At 36.0% G+C, this 19,399-nt stretch overlaps 2 protein-coding genes across 5 annotated transcripts in view; one reads left to right on the plus strand and one right to left on the minus strand.

Annotated features, from left to right (window-relative positions):
- LOC110027146 (probable anion transporter 6, chloroplastic) overlaps positions 1-17,538 on the minus strand; it is a 141,725-nt gene extending 124,187 nt beyond the window's left edge. For all 3 annotated transcript variants that reach the window (XR_002294305.1, XR_002294304.1, XM_020728457.1), the window contains exon 1: positions 17,071-17,538. Coding sequence is in view for 1 of the 3 variants with exons in the window: in XM_020728457.1 (XP_020584116.1) it covers positions 17,071-17,457 (387 nt within the window). In the remaining 2 variants the exon portion in view is untranslated. The remainder of the gene's footprint in view (positions 1-17,070) is intronic.
- The window catches only part of LOC110027145 (cysteine--tRNA ligase, chloroplastic/mitochondrial), a 120,719-nt gene that overhangs the window by 24,494 nt on the left and 76,826 nt on the right, over positions 1-19,399 (plus strand). The gene's annotated exons all lie outside the window — the stretch shown is intronic.

A 19,399-nucleotide genomic window follows, 5' to 3' on the forward strand; every position in this document is an offset into this window, starting at 1 on the left:
CGATCCCTGATGTAATCCAACAGAAATAGGAAAATATTTGGTCAATCCTCCTTCAGTTTGAACACAAGTAACAGTTATAGTATACATGTCTTTAATGACTTGAATATAAGTCATATCAACACTTTTCTTCTCAAGAACTCTCCAAAGGATATCTCTTGGAACCTTATCATAAGCTTTTTTTTCTAAATCAATAAAAATCAAATGTAGATTCTCCTTATTATCTCTGAACTTCTCCATCAAACCTCTCAATAAATGTATAGCTTCCATAGTAGACCTGCCCGGCATAAATCCAAATTGATTATAAGAAATCTTTGTAATGCGTCTTAACCTATGTTCAAATACCCTCTCCCATAATTTTAAAGTATGAAAAATTGATTATGAGACATCAATACAACAAATGGCTAATTAGCAAAAATTTTAATTCAGCTAATGCAAACAAAATGAATGAGTTGCAAGGTGAGCAAAAAATATGTGGAAGAGAACCCCAAATCTTATTCATATAGAAATGAGAAAAACTTAATCTATTCAGACACTAAACTTCCTCGGGCTCCCTTTCAAATTCCTAAATAGCGGCACCAAAATCTCACGATAAAATCTAAATGAGAATAGAAGTTGAACTAAAGAAACGGAGCATTTTGTGGGTTGAGAGCAAATATAACCATCATTTATAAGTCCAATAGAGAGCTTCTTGTAAAAGAAATTCTTGTAAGCACGAGGAATCGCGACGAACGGCAATGAATTGGTGCATGGCAATAGTCTAGATATTAATAGCATGTCGGATGTTATTAATGCTTGGCAGCTGGGTGAAAAAAGGGGCTAGGGTTTCATAAAAGAAAATACTAAAGTTACATAAAAAATTTTGGACTAAGCCAGTGAGGGCATGGGCCCCCTATGGCCCAAGGATGGATTTGTCCATGCACCCACAAAGTGATGCAGTAACAAGGTGCTTGAGCCTAGTTATCAAATTTTACTCATATTTTTATGATGTATTTCGTCTTAATCTTCATTCTCCTAGTCATGAAGGGCAGAACAATAATTTGTCATTTAGAATATGCTTGGCAATTATTGAATTTTACTGAAAGGTTAGAGAGTCTATAAGGGCTACTATTATAAATAGTAGGTCATATGTTATAATTCAATTAGTTGACGATGAAATTTAAAAAAAAAGGCTCTATTAGCAGTTAGATTGGGAAATTAAAACCCAATTAAAACCTATTCTTGGATACAACCCTAGTAAGGGAAAAAGCCTTCAAGCAAAAATCTGAAATTGAACAGCACAAAACCTAACCCTAAACTCAGCAAAACCACATATAAATAGAGTTAATTGGGTGGGAAAAGAAAAAGGAAAAGGATAAAAGGAGGGTGGTAAATTCCACCCCTTACAGGACCGGTCCAACCTCCTGCTGGACCGCAATCATGCCTTGGCAGATCAACCAACTAACCAGAGCCCCACATTAATCTCCCGTGGTTAGGGAGGCATCAACCTCTTTCATCGAAGCTTCTAGATCCTCGACATACGATGTCAAGTCCGCGACACTGAACATAGTGGAGATAGTTTAATCCCCTGACAGGTCAATCTTGTGCAAAGTCATTTACCTTCTAAAGTATTCTAAAAGGTCCATCTGCTCTAGGTTTCAGTTTCCCGAATGCTCCTACTCAAAATCTTTCCTTCAATCGAATCCACATGATGTCTCCTTCTTGAAACGTCACCTTCTTCTTAGACTTGTTTCACCTTTGTTTGATATTTGTGATTCTGCTTAGAAATCTACTTTCCAACCTCCTCGTAGTTTTGTAGAATCTCGTGAACTCATTTTTCAGTATCCTCATTGACCTCTAATGTCGTAAGAAGTGGTACCGACACAGGCGACGTGAGCAGGTTGCACTCATACACAATGATTCAAGGATTTGTCATATGCAAGCTCAACTTGAGTGAGAATTAGATCCCATTATTTAATGATTTTTCCCACGAAACACCTCAAAATGTTTTGTAGGCCCTATTTACTATCTCCGTCTGACCATTCGTCTGTGAATGAGCAGTTGAACTGAATTGGAGTTTGGTGGCTAACTTCCCGCACAAGGTCTTCCAGAAGTGGCTTTAAAATTTGAAGTCTGTGTCAAAGGTGATGATCCTGGGAATTCCTTGTAATATCAAGATCTCTCTGAAGTACAAGTCAATGATATGAGACACGTATAGCATCTGATTGTAGGGTATGAAACGTGACGTCTTCGAGAATCGGTCCACGCAACCATGATGAAGTCCTTGTTCCTCTACTTCCTCGGAAAACTCATAATGAAATTCATGTTGGTGTCTACCACGGTGTCTTTGATACTGGTGAGGGAGTATACATCCTTGCATTTTGCCCTTTAGTCTTTGTTATACGACAAATCATGCAGTCTGACATGTCACTCCACTTCTCTCATCAGTTGGACCCAAAAGAAGTGCTCTCCATGAGTGGGAGAGTCTTGTCCCGGCCAAAATGTCCTGTCAGAACTCTGTTATGGCTCTCCTGAACAATGGCTTCCCTCAGTGAGCACCTGAGAATGCACACCATACTTTGGTAGAACAAATATTCATCGGCCCTATAATACTGCTCGGTCGATTTCTCCTGACATCGCTTATAGATCTCCATGAAGTCTTCGTCTGGTCGTATAAGTTATTTACTACCTTGAACCCCACAACACGAGTCTACATCGACGTGATCAAAAGGTGACGACGGCTCAGTGCGTCTGCTACGTGGTTCTGGCTCCCCACCTTGTGCTCAAGCACGAACTGGAATGATGCTAAAAACTCTACCCAAGTGGCGTGTCGACCCTTCAGTTTGCTCTGGTTGTTTGGATTTTCAAGGCTTCGTGGTCCATAAATAGTGTAAACTTACTTGTCAGCAGGTAGTGGCTCCAATATTCGTGAACTCTTACAATCCATTAAGCTACTTGTCGTGTGGTGAGTAATTCCTCCTAGAATTATTCAGCTTTTCACTGAAAAAAATAATGGGATGACCTCTCTGACTCAGCATTGCCCCTATTCCCACTCCGGATGCATCGCACTATATCTCAAACATTTAGTTAAAATCTGGAAATGCTAGAACCAGCGCCTGGGTCACCTTCTCTTTCAGGGCGTCGAAGCTGGTTTGAGCTACAGATGTCCAAGTGAACTCCTTTCCTTTCAAAACCTCAGTCACAAAGGCATTGACAGTGTCACACCCCAACAGGCCCCCCTTTAAGGGTCGGTTGAGGTGCAACAGAGACAGACAAGACCAAACTAAAAGAGGGGTCAACTAGGATGTGACAAAAATTGATATCAGAGTTAACAAAAGATTTTATACATGGAAAAGAAAAAACAACGTGCATACTCATAGGAAACTGTACATGTTTACGCAAGTCATAACATGCAGCATAATATATAACATGAAAAGAGATTAGGTATTATAAAAATTAAGACTGTAGTATAAACATGTATTTCATAAGCATGAAATCATAAGTATATGTTCATAAGCATATTCTTAAGCATATTCTTAAGCATACTCTTAAGCATGTTTATAAGCTTCTTATCGTATGTAATAATATCAATGTCATTTCATATATGTCATTGCATAGTAATGTCACTTGTAAATATATTGATCTCTAATATGTTCATGTACTGTCATCATGGGTCGTCACCCTACCCTAAATTTCATATAAATTATTGATAAAAGTTGAGTTTCCCCCAACATAGCAGTTATCAATAACTCTCTGATAGTCATTGTTCTCAAACGTTCTGCCACAGGCTAATCCCAACGGTTTCTAGAGTTTTCTTCCCGTATAAAGATCAAAAGTTGAGAATATTACATCACTACATAGTGCACTTGCAACTACTCATGTAATAGCCTACCAATAACATTCTTCGTGAAATTTAAATTACAATTTCTGCATCAAGAATTTATCAGGCATTACATGTATCATAAGCATGAAGCATAACAAATAAATACCTGAAGGCAATAAATATCATAAAAATAGTCTTATGTATCATAGCATGATCATAGCATCACATGTATCGTAAGAGAAGTAAACACACATGCAGTTGCAGGTCTTCATTTACAATATACAAGAAATTTTAAATGCATCTGTGTCAAACTAAAAATTATTTAAAAACCTATAGTTGATTATTTTTCTTAAATTAACACAAGATTATTTTACCTGACTTGACGGAGCATCCATACGACGAGTGCTTACACGTTCCTCTTGAGTTTGTCGTCTCATATAGACAACCTAGGGTTCATAGGCAACATTTGCAACAGGTATTAACCCAAAACATACCTCAAAAGAGCTTCTCGACATAAATTCACCCTTCTGAAACCGCCTAATTCTCTCCCCAACTCTTCCAAGCACATTAATCTTCACTTCCCCCTTGCTATATCATGTTAAAACCCGCACGAAAGCTTTCAGATCACTTTTGACACTTCCAATGCAATTTCGGCGCCTCAGACGGCATTCAAAAAGGAAAAAATGCATGAAAAATAAGATAAACTTCAATACGAAAGTGTAAGGAAGGAATTGAAATTCTCAAATAATGTGAGAGAGGGATCTGCACCTTTGATTTAGTCCCCAAAGCTTCCTACAGCAAGTTGCGGCCTCTCTCTGGCCGCCAACTCGCTCGCGCCCCTTGCACTGTTGCAAGGGGCGCGCTTACCGAGCCGCTGCCAAAAGGGAGAGGGAGACTCGGACGAGAGAAGGGGACATGTGAAGCTTTGGAGCCCTAAAATGCTCCCCGCAGCTTCCCTGGTGTCGTTCGACTCGCTTAGTCTGTCCCTTGAACTGTATCAAGGATCGCAGACCTTCTCTGCTGAGCAGAACTCACACAAGGAGTTGGAAAAAATGGAAGAGGTGAAAGGAAGTGCGTCGCTCATAGAAAAACAGAAGAATTCTTAGTCGGTTGATCCCATCGAGCTATTGCATGTGCACTAAGTGTGGTTGAAGTCAACAAAGAACGGTAATTATGATACAATTAGTATTAATTAAATGATTAGTTAAGTTAATAAAGCATGTAACTTCTGAAGTTCATATCTCCCTAAACCCTAAACCCTATTCATGATTAGTATGTAGTGTTTTATATGAAATTGATCGATTTCATGCATAGTTATTTATAAAATTATTTAGATCGAATTCTGAAGGATGCAAAGTATGGGATACATTTCAAATGTGTCGAATTTTACCTGGTTTCTGGAATTTGGGGATTATATCTCTCCCCTGCTTACAAAAATTTCATCCTCAAAATTTTTAACTTTACTTGAAGAAAGAGGGATATTTTTGTAGTATCTATTCTTCTTTTTCGCATATCGTTACCTTTTCATGCCTATGCTTACACTTTATCTTGACAAATGAAACATGTCTGTTTCTCAGCTTCTTGATATCAGTTTCTAAAATCTTCTCAAGCACTTCAATATATATTGTAGTAAATTTCTTCGTGTGAATCCTCTGCTCAGAATTTAAAACCCATTTTCTTAGCATAGAAATATGAAATACATCGTGAATACTTGGCATATCCGCAGATAACGCTACTTTGTAGATAATTGGATCGATCCTTACTATAGTTTCAAAAATACCAACATACCAGGGACTCAGCTTGCTTCCCTGACCAAATTTAACTGTACATTTCATTGGCCAAACTTTCAAAAATGCAAAATCTTCAACTTCAAATTTGATTGTTTTGTGCTTGGGATCATAATATTTCTGTTTTCGATCCTGAACAACTTTCAATCGATCTGATTAATCTGAGTTTCTCTGTGGTTTCGTCAAAGAGCTCGGGACCTAACATTTGACATTCACCCAATGGAGGTTTGCATTTCCTATCATATAGTGCTTCATAAGAAGCCATTTTCATTTTGGACTGATAGTTATTGTTGTAAGTGAACTCGATCATTGGAATATGATCATCCCAAGTGCTTCTAAAGTCGAGAACACAAAATCTTAACAAATCTTCCAATACATGAATTGTTCATTCTGATTTTCCTTCAATTTGTGGATAAAATGTAGTGTTGAAATGCAATTGTGATATGACGGATAGGGGGTGTGACAGATAGTGTTGAAGTTTCTGATGAATCACCTGTAAAATGACGCTAGCCCCAAAAATTATCTTGACACAGTGAATGTTTACAATGTGGTCTAGCATACAATGGCCTCGATATTTGCAAGGTCCAAATGAATCGCTAAACTAGCCACGATATAACCCAGAAAACAAACTTGATCCGTCATGAAGTGAAATTTCTTCAGATGGGCGTATAGTTTCTCTGCCCGCAGTACCTTGAACACTTTCCTAAGGTGTTGTAAGTGATCCTCCTCAGATCGGCTGTATATTTTGTCGAAGTATACCAACACAAATTTCCCAATGTATGCCCGAAATGCATGATTCATCAACCACATGAAAGGGTTGGGCGTGTTTGACAAGTCTAAGGGCCTAACTGTCCACTAGCATAGACCATCTCATGTTTTAAAAGCAATCTTCCACTCATCTCATGTCTTATGTATATGGTGATACCCACTATGCAAGTCAATCTTGAAAAAGATAGTGACTTAGTGTAACTTATCCAAAAGATCATCCAGTCGTGGTATGGGAAACAGGTACTTGATTGTAATCTTGTTGATGGCTCTGTTGTCGATGCACATTCACCATGACTTGTCCTTCTTGGGCGCTATAAGGGCGGCAGCAGCACACATACTGGAACTTTCTCTAACTAGTCCTCTCGCAATGAAATCTTGTACCAGTTGTTGTAATTTTTCATACTCTGCAGGTTTCAATCTGTAGAGAGGTCGATTCAACAACGTTGATCTTAGTATAAGATCTATGGTGTGTTGAATGTCCTTAAGTGGCGATAATCCACCCAGAAGATTGTCAATCATCACATCTAGCAAGTCTTGTAGTAGTGGTTGTAGTAGTGTTGGTACCACTCTCCTCCTCAATTCCCTCTAGAAAAACTAATGTAAGTGACACTTGAGCGTCTCAAACTCACTGCATGAAAGTGGCACGTGAGACTAATGCTTACTCTGCTTCGCCTCCACCTCTGGCATGCCTAATAGATAATAATATAATATGTTTCCCATCATTCCTAAAAAAGTAAATATTCTTGAAACCATTGTGCTGAGTCTTGCGGTCGAACTGCCAAGGCCTACCCAACATAATGTGGCATGAGTCCAAAAGACACTTCCTCAGTCTCTAATATTGAAACTTGAAGGGTCGTAGTTGATCCTCCTCTTCATTGAAATCATCTCTACGAAAGGGATTCAAATGTTCTTCTCAATCTCCTTCTTGAATCTCACTATCACAGTTGACGGTGACCTTTCCATGAGTCATTTCCTCAATTTCATCAAGTCGTGGTAGAACTCAGTAGAGTTGTCATTGAATTTCTTCCAATGGTAACTCCTCATCAGCATCCGACACTGGTTTGCTCACTGACATGATTAGAGTTGAGAGTGGGTGGGACAGGGTGTATGGGTGTGACGTCGGGTGGGAAAGAAAATTTTTTGGGTTTTGTAGAGGGCGGGAGGGTTAGGTATCCCTAGAATAGGACTAGAGTTAGACTAGCTCTAATACCAAATAATACCAAAGTTCTCAAATAACGAAAAGAAAACCGAATATTATTGTTGAATTCAAAATTAGGAAAAAATAACACACACATACAGAAGTAGAGATAGCAAACAAACGTGACCCAAATATGACTAGGGATGTAACCCAATACGTGGTAGTCTGTTATGTGGGATGTAGAGGCATTTGGTGGCTTTTGTTCGATGGTTGGATGATGGAAGTGGGTTGCAATAGGATTGCAACACGAGAAGGGTGAGCCATGTGGTAGGCGAAGGTATGAAGGTTAAAGGTCGACTTGTTGTGGGGTGGCAGCCAAGGATGGCTGGAGGGAGAGCGTAGGTTGGTGGTTGGGATAGTAGGGACGGCTAGTGGTGAGATGGGGAGGAGGAAGCCTAAAGGCTAAGGATTGTCTAAAGAATCTTTGGGAGGCAGCAACAAGTTTGAATCATTAGTGGTTCAATGAGGGAGCAGAACGAACTGCGGGAAAAACAATCCAAATGGGATATTTGGTGGCTCTAATGAGGAGGAAATATGGAAGCAGTGGAGGGGAAGAAAGTCAAAAATAGTTACCACCTCAATGTAACAACTGGTTTAAAGAAATCACATAAAAATTTTAGCAAATTAAAATATAGTCCAAATATCGCATCACGCAGGTATCAACCAAATCAATTTTATAAAATTATACATTTCAAAACGATTAATTTGATATATAATACTATACATAAAATATGAATAGAATGAAAGATATAAAATTTGATAGTTAAAAGTTTAATTAATTTAATTAATCCTAATTATATCTTAATCTCTCGTATCTTAATGTTCCCAATCAACACCTGCGCAATATTTAGCATCGGTTTCGATAAAAGGGCTAGTTGTTCTGAAAACAATTTATGGTATGTTTAGGTTAATCAATTATGTTTTGGGTTAATTACTTTATGAGCCAATATATTATGAAATCCTAAGATATTTACAAATTCGAGATTATTTACCTGAGAATTTGAGCTCGATACAAGTGTGTGGGAGCTAGTTGTAGGGCGGTTCCATAAATTCAAGTAAATAAACCCTATGCTAACTTAAGAAGAATAATTTGATCAACGAAAATTGCTTGAATCTTAAAATTTAATTTTTGTTCTATAGGTTATTAATATCAACATTAAAAGTTATTGGGACGTCGAACTAATTTCCGAAAAATAAAAATCTAACGGGGCAACTAAAGTGAGCAATTAGATTTCAAAATTTCAGTAACATTCTTTATTTCAAAATATATGTTTAACTTCATATATGCTCGAGTTTAATTAGATTCATATTATTAGATAAGAAAAATATGCATGATAAGCATGATAGAAAAAAATTTGTATGATATGAATGATAAGAAAGATAAGCATGAAATGAGAGATATGCATGAAATAAGAGATATGCATGAAATGAGAGATATGCATGATATGAGAGATGTATGACAATTAGTTGCACAGCAGAGTATGTATATGTATGTTAGTAGATGAATGGAGATGTCTCAAAAGAATGAGGCTATAAGAAATGAGATAGCTCATATATGAATACTTGAACGCTTGTATGTCCTTATTAAGAGAAATAGTTTACCCCTTATCATTCAGGTATAGACCGCAAGTCTACCCGTGTGTGTGGTTGTTTTCTATCACCCAATCAATTGTGATGTTTAAACCACTAACCGTTGTGCCGATGGAAAAATATCTATCAGGGACGAGTAGACAGAGCTTACTGTCCTAGACAATTATAATGTTCAGATCACTAACTGTTGTGTCAACAAAATAATATCGGTTAGAAAGTAAAAAGGGCATTTCCACCTCAGACAATTGTGATGTTTAGATCGTAGTCATTGTACCGACGGGATAATATCAGGCAGGAGTGGGGTTGTAAACAAGCAGAGCTTGAGCGACCTCAGGCTTGGCTCATATTCTACTCATTCGAAATTGCTCATGTTCGGAATCGGCTTGTATTCGAAATTGACTCATGAATAGTATGTTTGTGTTCGACTCGATTTAAATATTCTTGTTCGTGTTCGACTCGATTTAAATATTCTTGTTCGTGTTCTGTTCGTTGAAATTAATTTGAAAAAAATAGATGTAGTATCGGATTCAAACCTGCACCATCTCTGTGCAAAAGATACGCTAAACCATATGATCACGCGAGTTGTTATGATTTAAACTTAGATATAAATATATATAATATATTATTATATAGATAATATATAATATATTATTATAAAAATCATATATATAATTTCTTTATTTCGAGCTAAAACGACCCCAACACGAGCAAACAAAAGGTTTTTCATGTTCGGCTCGTTTATAATTTAAGCTTAAAAATATGTTTGTGTTCGACTCGTTTACTTAACAAACGAGCCAAGCACGGGCTACTCAACAAGCCGAACACGAACTGATTGCAAACAACCTATTTTTTTGACATTCCTAGTCAGGAGTGTGTTAGGTTATTTTGATGGTGATCCTTAAACAGACGTGCATGTAAAGAGCATAAAGCTAAAATAAATACATATATAAGGTTAGTATGTTCATCGAGTAAAGTCATTTGTACATACATTAGCACAGTATAAGACTTTATATAAATATGAAAAACCAGCATGCATAAGATTTGTTTTCGTAAACTATTATAGTTTAGAAGTGTGATCACCCATGGGTTATCTTTAGATAACTCATTATGTCATTTGAATATTTTTATTGGTTTTAAGCTTTTGAAAAAGAATAAAAATATAAGAAAATGTGGCTAGGAGGCAAGAAAAACCGAAAATATACAAAACTAAACTTGTTAATTTAATTGTTCTTTTAGCGGTTATTTCATGAATATTTATACATTAAATTGTTAGTAATAGAAATTGAATAGCTGAATTTAGTTTCACTATCTGACCGTCTGTTCTCGTCTTTGTTAATTCTAAGCTCTGAGTCGGGTCATGACATACGAAACGAGATACAGCTGGAGCACCACTCGCACTTCGATACAGCCCTAGAAGAGGAAACTTGGAGATGCCAACAGCTGCCCTAACAAAAACACACTCAAACTGAAAAACCTAAAACACATGAAGCAAATATATAAGACTTATATAATTAAGATTGGGCTCAATGTTGAAATGACACATCAAACCTATGGGAGGGAGTCGGATTCTCCTCAAAATCCTTCACCCTTTCTTCCAATGAATTGGATTTTCTCCCTTTGCATGCAATCCAAAACACTCCTACCCTCCTTCAAAACTTGATGAAAATCATGAAATATGCTTCATAAAAATAGTTATTAGCAAATCCCTCACTTTTTCTATTCTCCAGCCTTGCAAACATCTTCCAAAAAAGTGACTACTGTTGATTTATTTCCATAGAAGAACTACAAGTTTTAGATAGAAAATGCATATTTTTATAAGAAATTGTGATTTAAAAAAAAAGAGGCAAACTTAAAATCAAATTGAATCAGCCAAGTAGTGTGCATGAAAACCATTAAGTTTTCAATGAAATTGTTTAAATGTTGTGATAGCATTTTTGAAGATCTATGATGAGCTTTGATTGACAACCTTTGATGATAGATGTTCATCCTCTTCATTGTTTCATCCAATAGATGGATTTAACGTTCGTTATTTCTTCCTTACAACAAACTTCACGATTGTTTATCTTCTTCAAGATGGATATCACTAACTTGAAGTACGACCAAAGAATTATAGTTCTTGGTCTAGTAACATTTCAACTCTTAGAAGTAGAGTCCCTTGTAGTCTAATAGAATTGATACATTATGAGATGATTCCTCCTAGTTATGAGTATTTAGTCTATTTGTGCCAAGATAAATATATTTAGTTAGAAACATAATGTAGTTCGCCCTGATTTGTCCTATCATCTTCCACCAGCCGGAACTCCTCCAGCAATCGTTGGAATCCCATCATTCGGATTGTAGGCCCTCCTTTGCTTTTCCTTGTAGCATGAACTCTCCCTACAACAGAAATCTTCCTTGATGTAGGCCCCCCTCAATTGGATTATCTTTGCAGACCCCTCTTATGTTCATTTATGTCGCTGGAATCTTCTTATCAACAGAACCTCCTCCGTTTAATTCTTCTTATAGTCCCCTTCATCGAAATTCCATTTTCCTGCAGCAGCAGCAGCAGTCGGACCTCTCTTCCTGCAGCAGCAGCAATCGTCGGACCACTCTTCCTACAACGGCAACAGCAACCACCGAACCTCTCTATATGTAGCAGCAGCAGTTGATTCCCTTCCTACAACAGCTCTAAATACCCATAGATTTATGAATAAGTACGGAATGAAGACGTCGAGTACTACTCCAGAGGTTGGTTCTGTATTAGAGACCATGAATTCTGTCCAAACGGCTTAGAAGCTCTCGACCTTTACCACAAATCATAAATTTAGTGGTCATACCTTCCATCAATGGTCTCAATTTGTGTTTTATGTATCTCTGTGGGAAAAAAAACAAACAACATGTCACGGGAGATGGCACAATTTCTAAGTTCACTAATCCTGACCATCGCACATGAAAGATTCATGGCCATATGGTTATGTCCAACTCAATGACGACTGAGTAGGAGAAAAATTTTTGCTCTACAAAACTACCAAAAAAATTTGTGAGGATGTGAGAGAATCTTATTCTAGCACGAAGAATACTGCATATTGGAAACCTAGAAATGGAAAGAATGATCAAGAGAGCAAGGCTAATGTTGCTATCACATCCGAAGGGTCGACTGAAGAATTCACCAAGGCACAACTTGAAGTACTAAAAAAACTCCTTATAAGTAATTCAGAACAGCAAACCAGCCACATGACAAACAAAGATAATAAATCTTTCTCACATCTCGCCAGTAATGGGAGATTTATACCTTGGATCATAAATTCATAATTTTTTTATCATATGACTGGAGACATCAATGCTCGAGTTAACTATCAAAAATATTCTACATCTAAAACTGTTAGACTTGCAGATGGGTCACACTAAATAATTACAAAAAATGAGATATGGAGCTTTCTTAGAATATTGTTATTCCTTCTGTTTTATCTATTCCATAATTTAACTGAAATTTAATTTCAATCAATAAGTTTACTCATTATATAAATTTTATAACTAAATTCTTTGCAAATTCTTGTGATTCAGAAACTTTTGATCATATGACTGGAGACGTCAATGCTTGAGTTAACTATCAAAAATCTTCTACATCTAAAACTGTTAGACTTGCCATATGGATCACACTAAAAAATTACAAGAAAAGGAGATATGAAGGTTTCTTAGAATATTACTATTTCTTTTTTTTTATCTATTCCATAATTTAATTGAAATTTAATTTCAATCAATAAGTTTACTCGTGATATAAAATTTATAACTAAATTCTTTGCAAATTCTTGTGAATTTCATATGACGGAAGCGGAGAAAGTGATTGGCAATGCTGAAATGCATCAGGCTTGTACCTGCTCAAAAATAATCTCTCTAAACATATAAGTGGCCTGACCATCGTATTTACCTCAAGCCTTTGAATATGTTAAGTCCATGTTGAAAAACAAGTCATGTTATGGCATTGTCTTTTGGGTTGTGCTAAATTCAATTATGCTGCAAAGATATATCCTCATTTATTTTTCAATAAAAAATCATAATTTCTATCAATGTGAGACTTGTCAATTTGTCAAACACACTAGCAATATTTATCCCATTAATCAGTACATACTCTCACATATTTTTTTCAATTATCCAAATCTTCCAAGACTTTCATGACATTATTCAAAAGTAAGAACCCTAAGTGAGACTAGATGATCTGTCTGATTTATTGACAATCACACTAGAGCTACTTGGGTTTTCCTAAAGAAGGAGAAACATGAAACTGCCCAAATCTTCCAAGTCTTTCATGGCATGATTCAAACTCAATTCCAATACAAAATTTAAATCCTCAAAACTGATAATGCAAATGAATATTTCAACTTTATCCTTGGATCTTATCTTTTAAAAAATGGAATCATTTATGTGAGTACGCATTAATACCAGAACAAAATAGAATAGTTGAGAGAAAGAATAGGCAATTTCTTGAGGTAGCCCACTCAATGATAATTTATCACCAAGTTCCAAAATATTTTTGGGAGGAGTAGTTTTTATTGCAACATACCTTATCGATTGAATGTCTGGTCATATACTTAATTTTAAAACACCACTTCATATCTTGATGGATACATAACCCCCACATCAAAGCTTTCTCTATTGTACCACTTAAAATTTTTTGGTGTCATTTGCTTACACTCATTCCCTAAATAGTATAAAACTTAACCATAAATCTGTCAAGTGTATTTTTCTTGTATATGTCTCAAACAAAAATAGATATAAATACTACTCACCCAATATCAAAAAATACTGTAACTTCATTGATGTCACCGCTTTTGAAATCAACCATATTATCCAAAATCTAATGTTCAATGGGAAGTGCAAATTAACGTCAATTTTGAGATAAACTTAAGAGACACCCATACTGCCTCACAAAAAACTCCTCTTCCACCTAACCTTCATATTTATATCCTTGTTGAGGATGTCCAACCAACTCAACCTAAAATCTATAACAAAGAACTTCGTTTATACACAAAAAGGAAGAAAAAACTTGAGCAAGTAGAAGACAACTTATAAAAACAAAAATGCTCAAATCAAAACCCGAGTTCATACCCACCTAAAATTTCAGGTGAGAAGTCTATTACTAATAACTTATCCCCTTCCTCTTCTAGTGTTGATGACAAGGAAAGATATACAAAATATTAAATTCATGAATAGGTAGCTTATGAGAAGTTATCTTAATCCTATAAAGCTTTTGCATCTAATAATAATAGTGTGCATATTATTAAATTCATTCATAAAGCTCTTAGAAATTCAGAATGGTGGAAAGCAATTGAAGAAGAGACTCAAGGCCTAAAGCATAATAGTACAAAGATCCTTACTAAACTTCCCCAGGATAAGAAGTCATTTAGATGCAAATGGATATTCAACATCAAGTACAAAGCTAATAGTGGTATTGAGAGATTCGAAGCTAAACTGGTTGCAATAAGTTTCACACAAGTCTATGGAGAATTGACTATGAAGAGACCTTTGCACCCGTTGTCAATTTGAAAACTATCAGAATTCTACTGTAAGCAGTAGATAATCTACTTTCAGTAGTAGTTAACAAAGAGTGTGGATTGAGCCAACTTGATATAAAAAAATGTCTTTATGAATGAAGACATTGATGAAGATGTATGCATGGATATACCACCAGAACTTGAGAATGGTTCCAATAAACATCTAGTATGTAAACTCAAGAAGTCTCTCTATGGACTCAAACAATCACCAAAAGTATTGTTAGAAAGGTTTGCTAAAATTATGAAATATAATGAATATTCTCAAGAACAAACTGAACATACAACATTCATAAAGTACACTAAGGGAGTTAAGACTGTTGCATTGCTAGTATATGTGAATGATGTGAATATACAACATTTATAAAGTACACTAAGGGAGTTAAGACTGTTGCATTGCTAGTATATGTGAATGATGTGATTTTTATTGGTGATAATGAAAAAGAAATTTTTAAAATCAAAAAAACACTTATCACTGAATTTGAAATCAATGACCTGGGAATCATAACATATTTTCTAGGTATAGAGGTAGCAAGATCCATAAAAAACATTGTTATATCATAAAGAAAAAACGTCTTAAATCTACTGAAGAAGACAATAATGATTGAATGCAAACCTGCTAATACTCCAATAAAACCCAATAAGAAATCTAAAAAGGGAGAAGAAAGTATATATGTGAATAACGGAAAATAATAAATATTGGTAGAAAAATGCATATACATGTCACATATTAGATCGGATATTGTATACTCTATCAGTATTGTAAGTCAACACATGAATAATTCAAATGAAGAACATTTGAAGGTGGTGTGCGGGATTTTAAAGTTCCTCAAAAAGACTCCGTTAAGGGTTAATTTTTTAGAAAACTAAAAACAGAGAGATGGAAGTCCACACTGACACGAGTTGGGCTACGGAACTCATCAACAGAAAGTCCACAACAAATTATTGATCTTATGTATGGGGAAATTTGGTTACATGAAAAAGCAAGAAGCAAGTTGTCGTTATTAGAAGCAATGCAGAATCAAAGTATAAGGCACTCGCATTAAAATTTTGAGAAGGAATATGGATTCAGAAATTATTAAGAGATAAGTTGTATATGTAACCTTATGTTAGAATAATGAAGCTAAGCTAGTATTTTTCCTCCCCAAGGCTGTTTTTCTTCACAAACCTATATATGATAAATCAACACATTTGGATGATAGGATGTATATCTAAGTAAAGAATTTACTTCTACATAAAACATCTTAAATCTGAATATATATATATATATATCTTAAATCTGAATGAATATATATATATATATATATATTAAAAAGTGAAATGATTTCCAATCTTATTGGCTGCCAAACTATGAGAGAGTGGTTGGGTTGTAATTTTGAGAAACAGTAGGAGTGCTTTTGGATCTGAGTTGGATTGAATTTGAATGAAACAGTCTTCCAGAATTTAACTACTCTATCAAAAAGATTGTGAGAGTCTATTCTAATGATAAATCAATTTGTGAAGTATGGCATTGCTCTTGATAGGAAGAAAAGAATTACAAATAGAAGAATGCATTTTGCCTAATGCATACTACTGAAGAAGTAATTTCATCCTGATAAGCAAATAAAGCAAGAACAGCTCCTTCCAATTCCCATGAAAGTCGCTCGCATTTAAAAGCCTAGAATATCATCTTTACTTTTCAAAACCTATTATTCTGGCTTTTAAGTGTAATGTGGCGCTATATTAAGCGATGTGACAATAGTACATCGCTTAAAATAGGCTATTACACATTCAAAGCCCTCATAGACTAAGAGAGATAACTGCAATTTTTCTAGTATAAATTGATTGTGAATTCTGCGGCTCTATTTTAAATGTGAATCTGGTTATGTGGTGTGGCGTTACTCTAGCCAAGAGAACAAGAAAAGATTATAATATAAGCACGCGATATCCATATTGCAGACAACGAAAGCAAGAGATGTTATTCCAGGGGAGTATAATGCACCCACAGATAACCGATAGGGAGGTTGTACACAACTATAACCAAATTATACACAATTGCGCACATAGCCATGCATGACCTCCAATTGGTAGTACAAAAGTACATCGTCTTTCTGTTGTTCCAATGAGCTTATAGCTCATGGACAGCTATTGCCACGAAGGCCACTACAAACAAGAACCCTATATGCACCATGTTTGCCCGACAAGTCCCTCGTTAGGCTTCCTAATCTCAAACGTCGAGCTGCAAAACTGCTAGCTAGAATCCTGTTACGCTGATAAAAAGACTACTCCTCTTCTACCTTTCATTTTCCTCCACTTTTTATAGCATAAATCGCTCACAAGTGATATGAACATATGCTAAACATAAATTTATTTGCGTTGTAGCGTTATTCTAGCTTTAAAAAAAAAGGAACAGAAGAATGCCTTATCCATGTTGCAAACAACGAAAGCAAGCGATGTCATCCCGATGATCTTATAACGCATCGGCAGCTCCTTCCACAAAGGCCACTTCCATTTAAAATCCTCGTATATTCCATCTTCGTTCGCCAAGCCCTTTTCGACCCTCTCTCCAACTTCCACTGCCCGACGCCGCCCGGTAGCTAAGGTGCCGGCAAGCCGATGATCGGACAGATCCTCTTCGACCTTCCGGTTGCCGGCGGCGGATACAGAAAAGTGTGGCGGCCTCCGTCGATCGCCGGAGGAGACGGGACGGAGGTAGAGGGTGGAGATTAGGGAGTAGCGGAGGAGAAGAGGCGACGGGTGGTTGGAGTGGGGAGAGTGACAGTTACAGAACGAAAGGACGGTGGACATTACTATCCGTTCTCCGGTTCTTCTTCGACTGGTTCCGTAGGCTATCTTTCCGCGACGCAAGGAGAGAAAAATTAGCGAAAAATTATTAAACGTGCTTACCAAATGAAATCAGGCCACCATATTCCTCCCCCGCTATTAGAGTACAAAAATAAATTTAGAAAAAACAATCTTGCAATTTAGGAAAACAATGTTGCAATTTACAAATCAAAACAAAAAAATACAAATACACATAATAATTATGTGGTTCTGTCAATAAACTACATCCACAAACGAAATCCACAAATTTTTTATTAAGCAAATCTGTAAGATTACATAGCTATATACATACTGCATAGCAATACTTCGGTCATTTCATGGCAACATCAGACTGCAGCTAATTCCATAATAAACATCCTCTCAACTAACCAGTTTCAATACATAAATCATAAATAAAGACATTTTTTCGAAAAACATTCTCTCAACTAACAATATCATTCTTTCAAAAGATAAAATTACAAATCACAAATGAAAAAACATGTCATTCTTTCAAATGAATAAACATTGTAGGTACTCAATCCATCATTCTTGCAGGGGATAATGCTTGGTTCTCCAATTGAAAAATTGAAACTGAAACAAAACTTCATCTAATCAAAAAATTGAAAATAATTGATGAAAATAGTAGATGTGATAGGCCCCAATGCTTGGTTCTCTTCTTGCTATGATAGAGATAAATTGTGCTTTCAATACTCTCCCTCTTCTTAAGAATCAGACATTTGAAAAAGAAGTACAAGCCCCAACAATCCTAGCAAACAGAGGAAAGCAAAAGACATATTCCCCAATAATTTAAAAAAACAGCAATTTGAAAATTTTCAACAATTCAGAGCTATGTTGAACCCTAGGTTAGGAGAAAATTCCATTGTAAATGTCTTAACTAAGCATACAATAATATTCACCGTGTTATAATAGAGATAAATTTTGCATTGAATACTCTTCCCAATATTTTGAAACATCCATTTGTAAATTGAAACCCAACAAACCCAGCAAGCAGAGGAAAGCAAAAGACATATTCCTCGTATAGTTTTAAGAACAACAAATTGAAACCTTCCAGAATTCATTGCCTGCATAAAATACCATTGTAAATGTCATATATAACAATTCCAACAATCCCAGCAAGCCAGGGAAAACAAATATTGAATCCGAAATACCAATTTAACTGCTGAATACTCTTCCCCATATAGTTTTAAAAAACAGCACTTCACATAAATGTTTAGCATTCTGCCTATCACCCGAGGAACAACTACTTGAACATTTAAATCAGAAGTAACAATTCTGATTCCCAATAATATTGAACAGATCTTCCTTCAAAGAAACAGTTTGAGAAGTTTGAAAAGAAATTTAGCATCACTTTAAAGGATGAGATGTTTGAAAAGAAATAGTTTGAGAATTTTAGCATTTTGCCAATCACTCAAATGTGTTTTTAGATGAAGGGCCTCCTTCAAAGAAACACCTTTGCATGGCTAATTCACCTAAATGTTTTTCGTTTTCTACAAAGGTGAATCTAACTGATCTGTGTTGCAAGACACCATTGTTCTTTCAGGACACAATTGCATGACACAGATCGTCAGCAAAAAAATATATTGTCAGCAAGAAAAAAAATATTGAATGTGTGCAGCAACACAGATCACATCAATGTCTAATGCATTCCAAAATAATCCAATGCATTCTAAATAACCCAGCAAAAGTTCTCCCTATTTTACAGCATCAATCGAATATTGCAAAAAAGTGAGAAAGACAAACATTCGTCACGGATCGATCCATAAAACAAACCATAAAGCATAGCAGCACATAAATTTCACTAAAAAAACAATCGAAACGATGTTCACGAGGAAGGAGAACGTGGAGGGAGAGGGCGAGGGAAAGCACGAGAGAGATCACCCAAGGGCACGGAATGACTTCTTTCCCT

This window comes from Phalaenopsis equestris, unplaced genomic scaffold (genome assembly GCF_001263595.1).
Source record: "Phalaenopsis equestris unplaced genomic scaffold, ASM126359v1 Scaffold000417, whole genome shotgun sequence".
In the NCBI taxonomy this organism is placed as follows: Eukaryota; Viridiplantae; Streptophyta; class Magnoliopsida; order Asparagales; family Orchidaceae; genus Phalaenopsis; species Phalaenopsis equestris.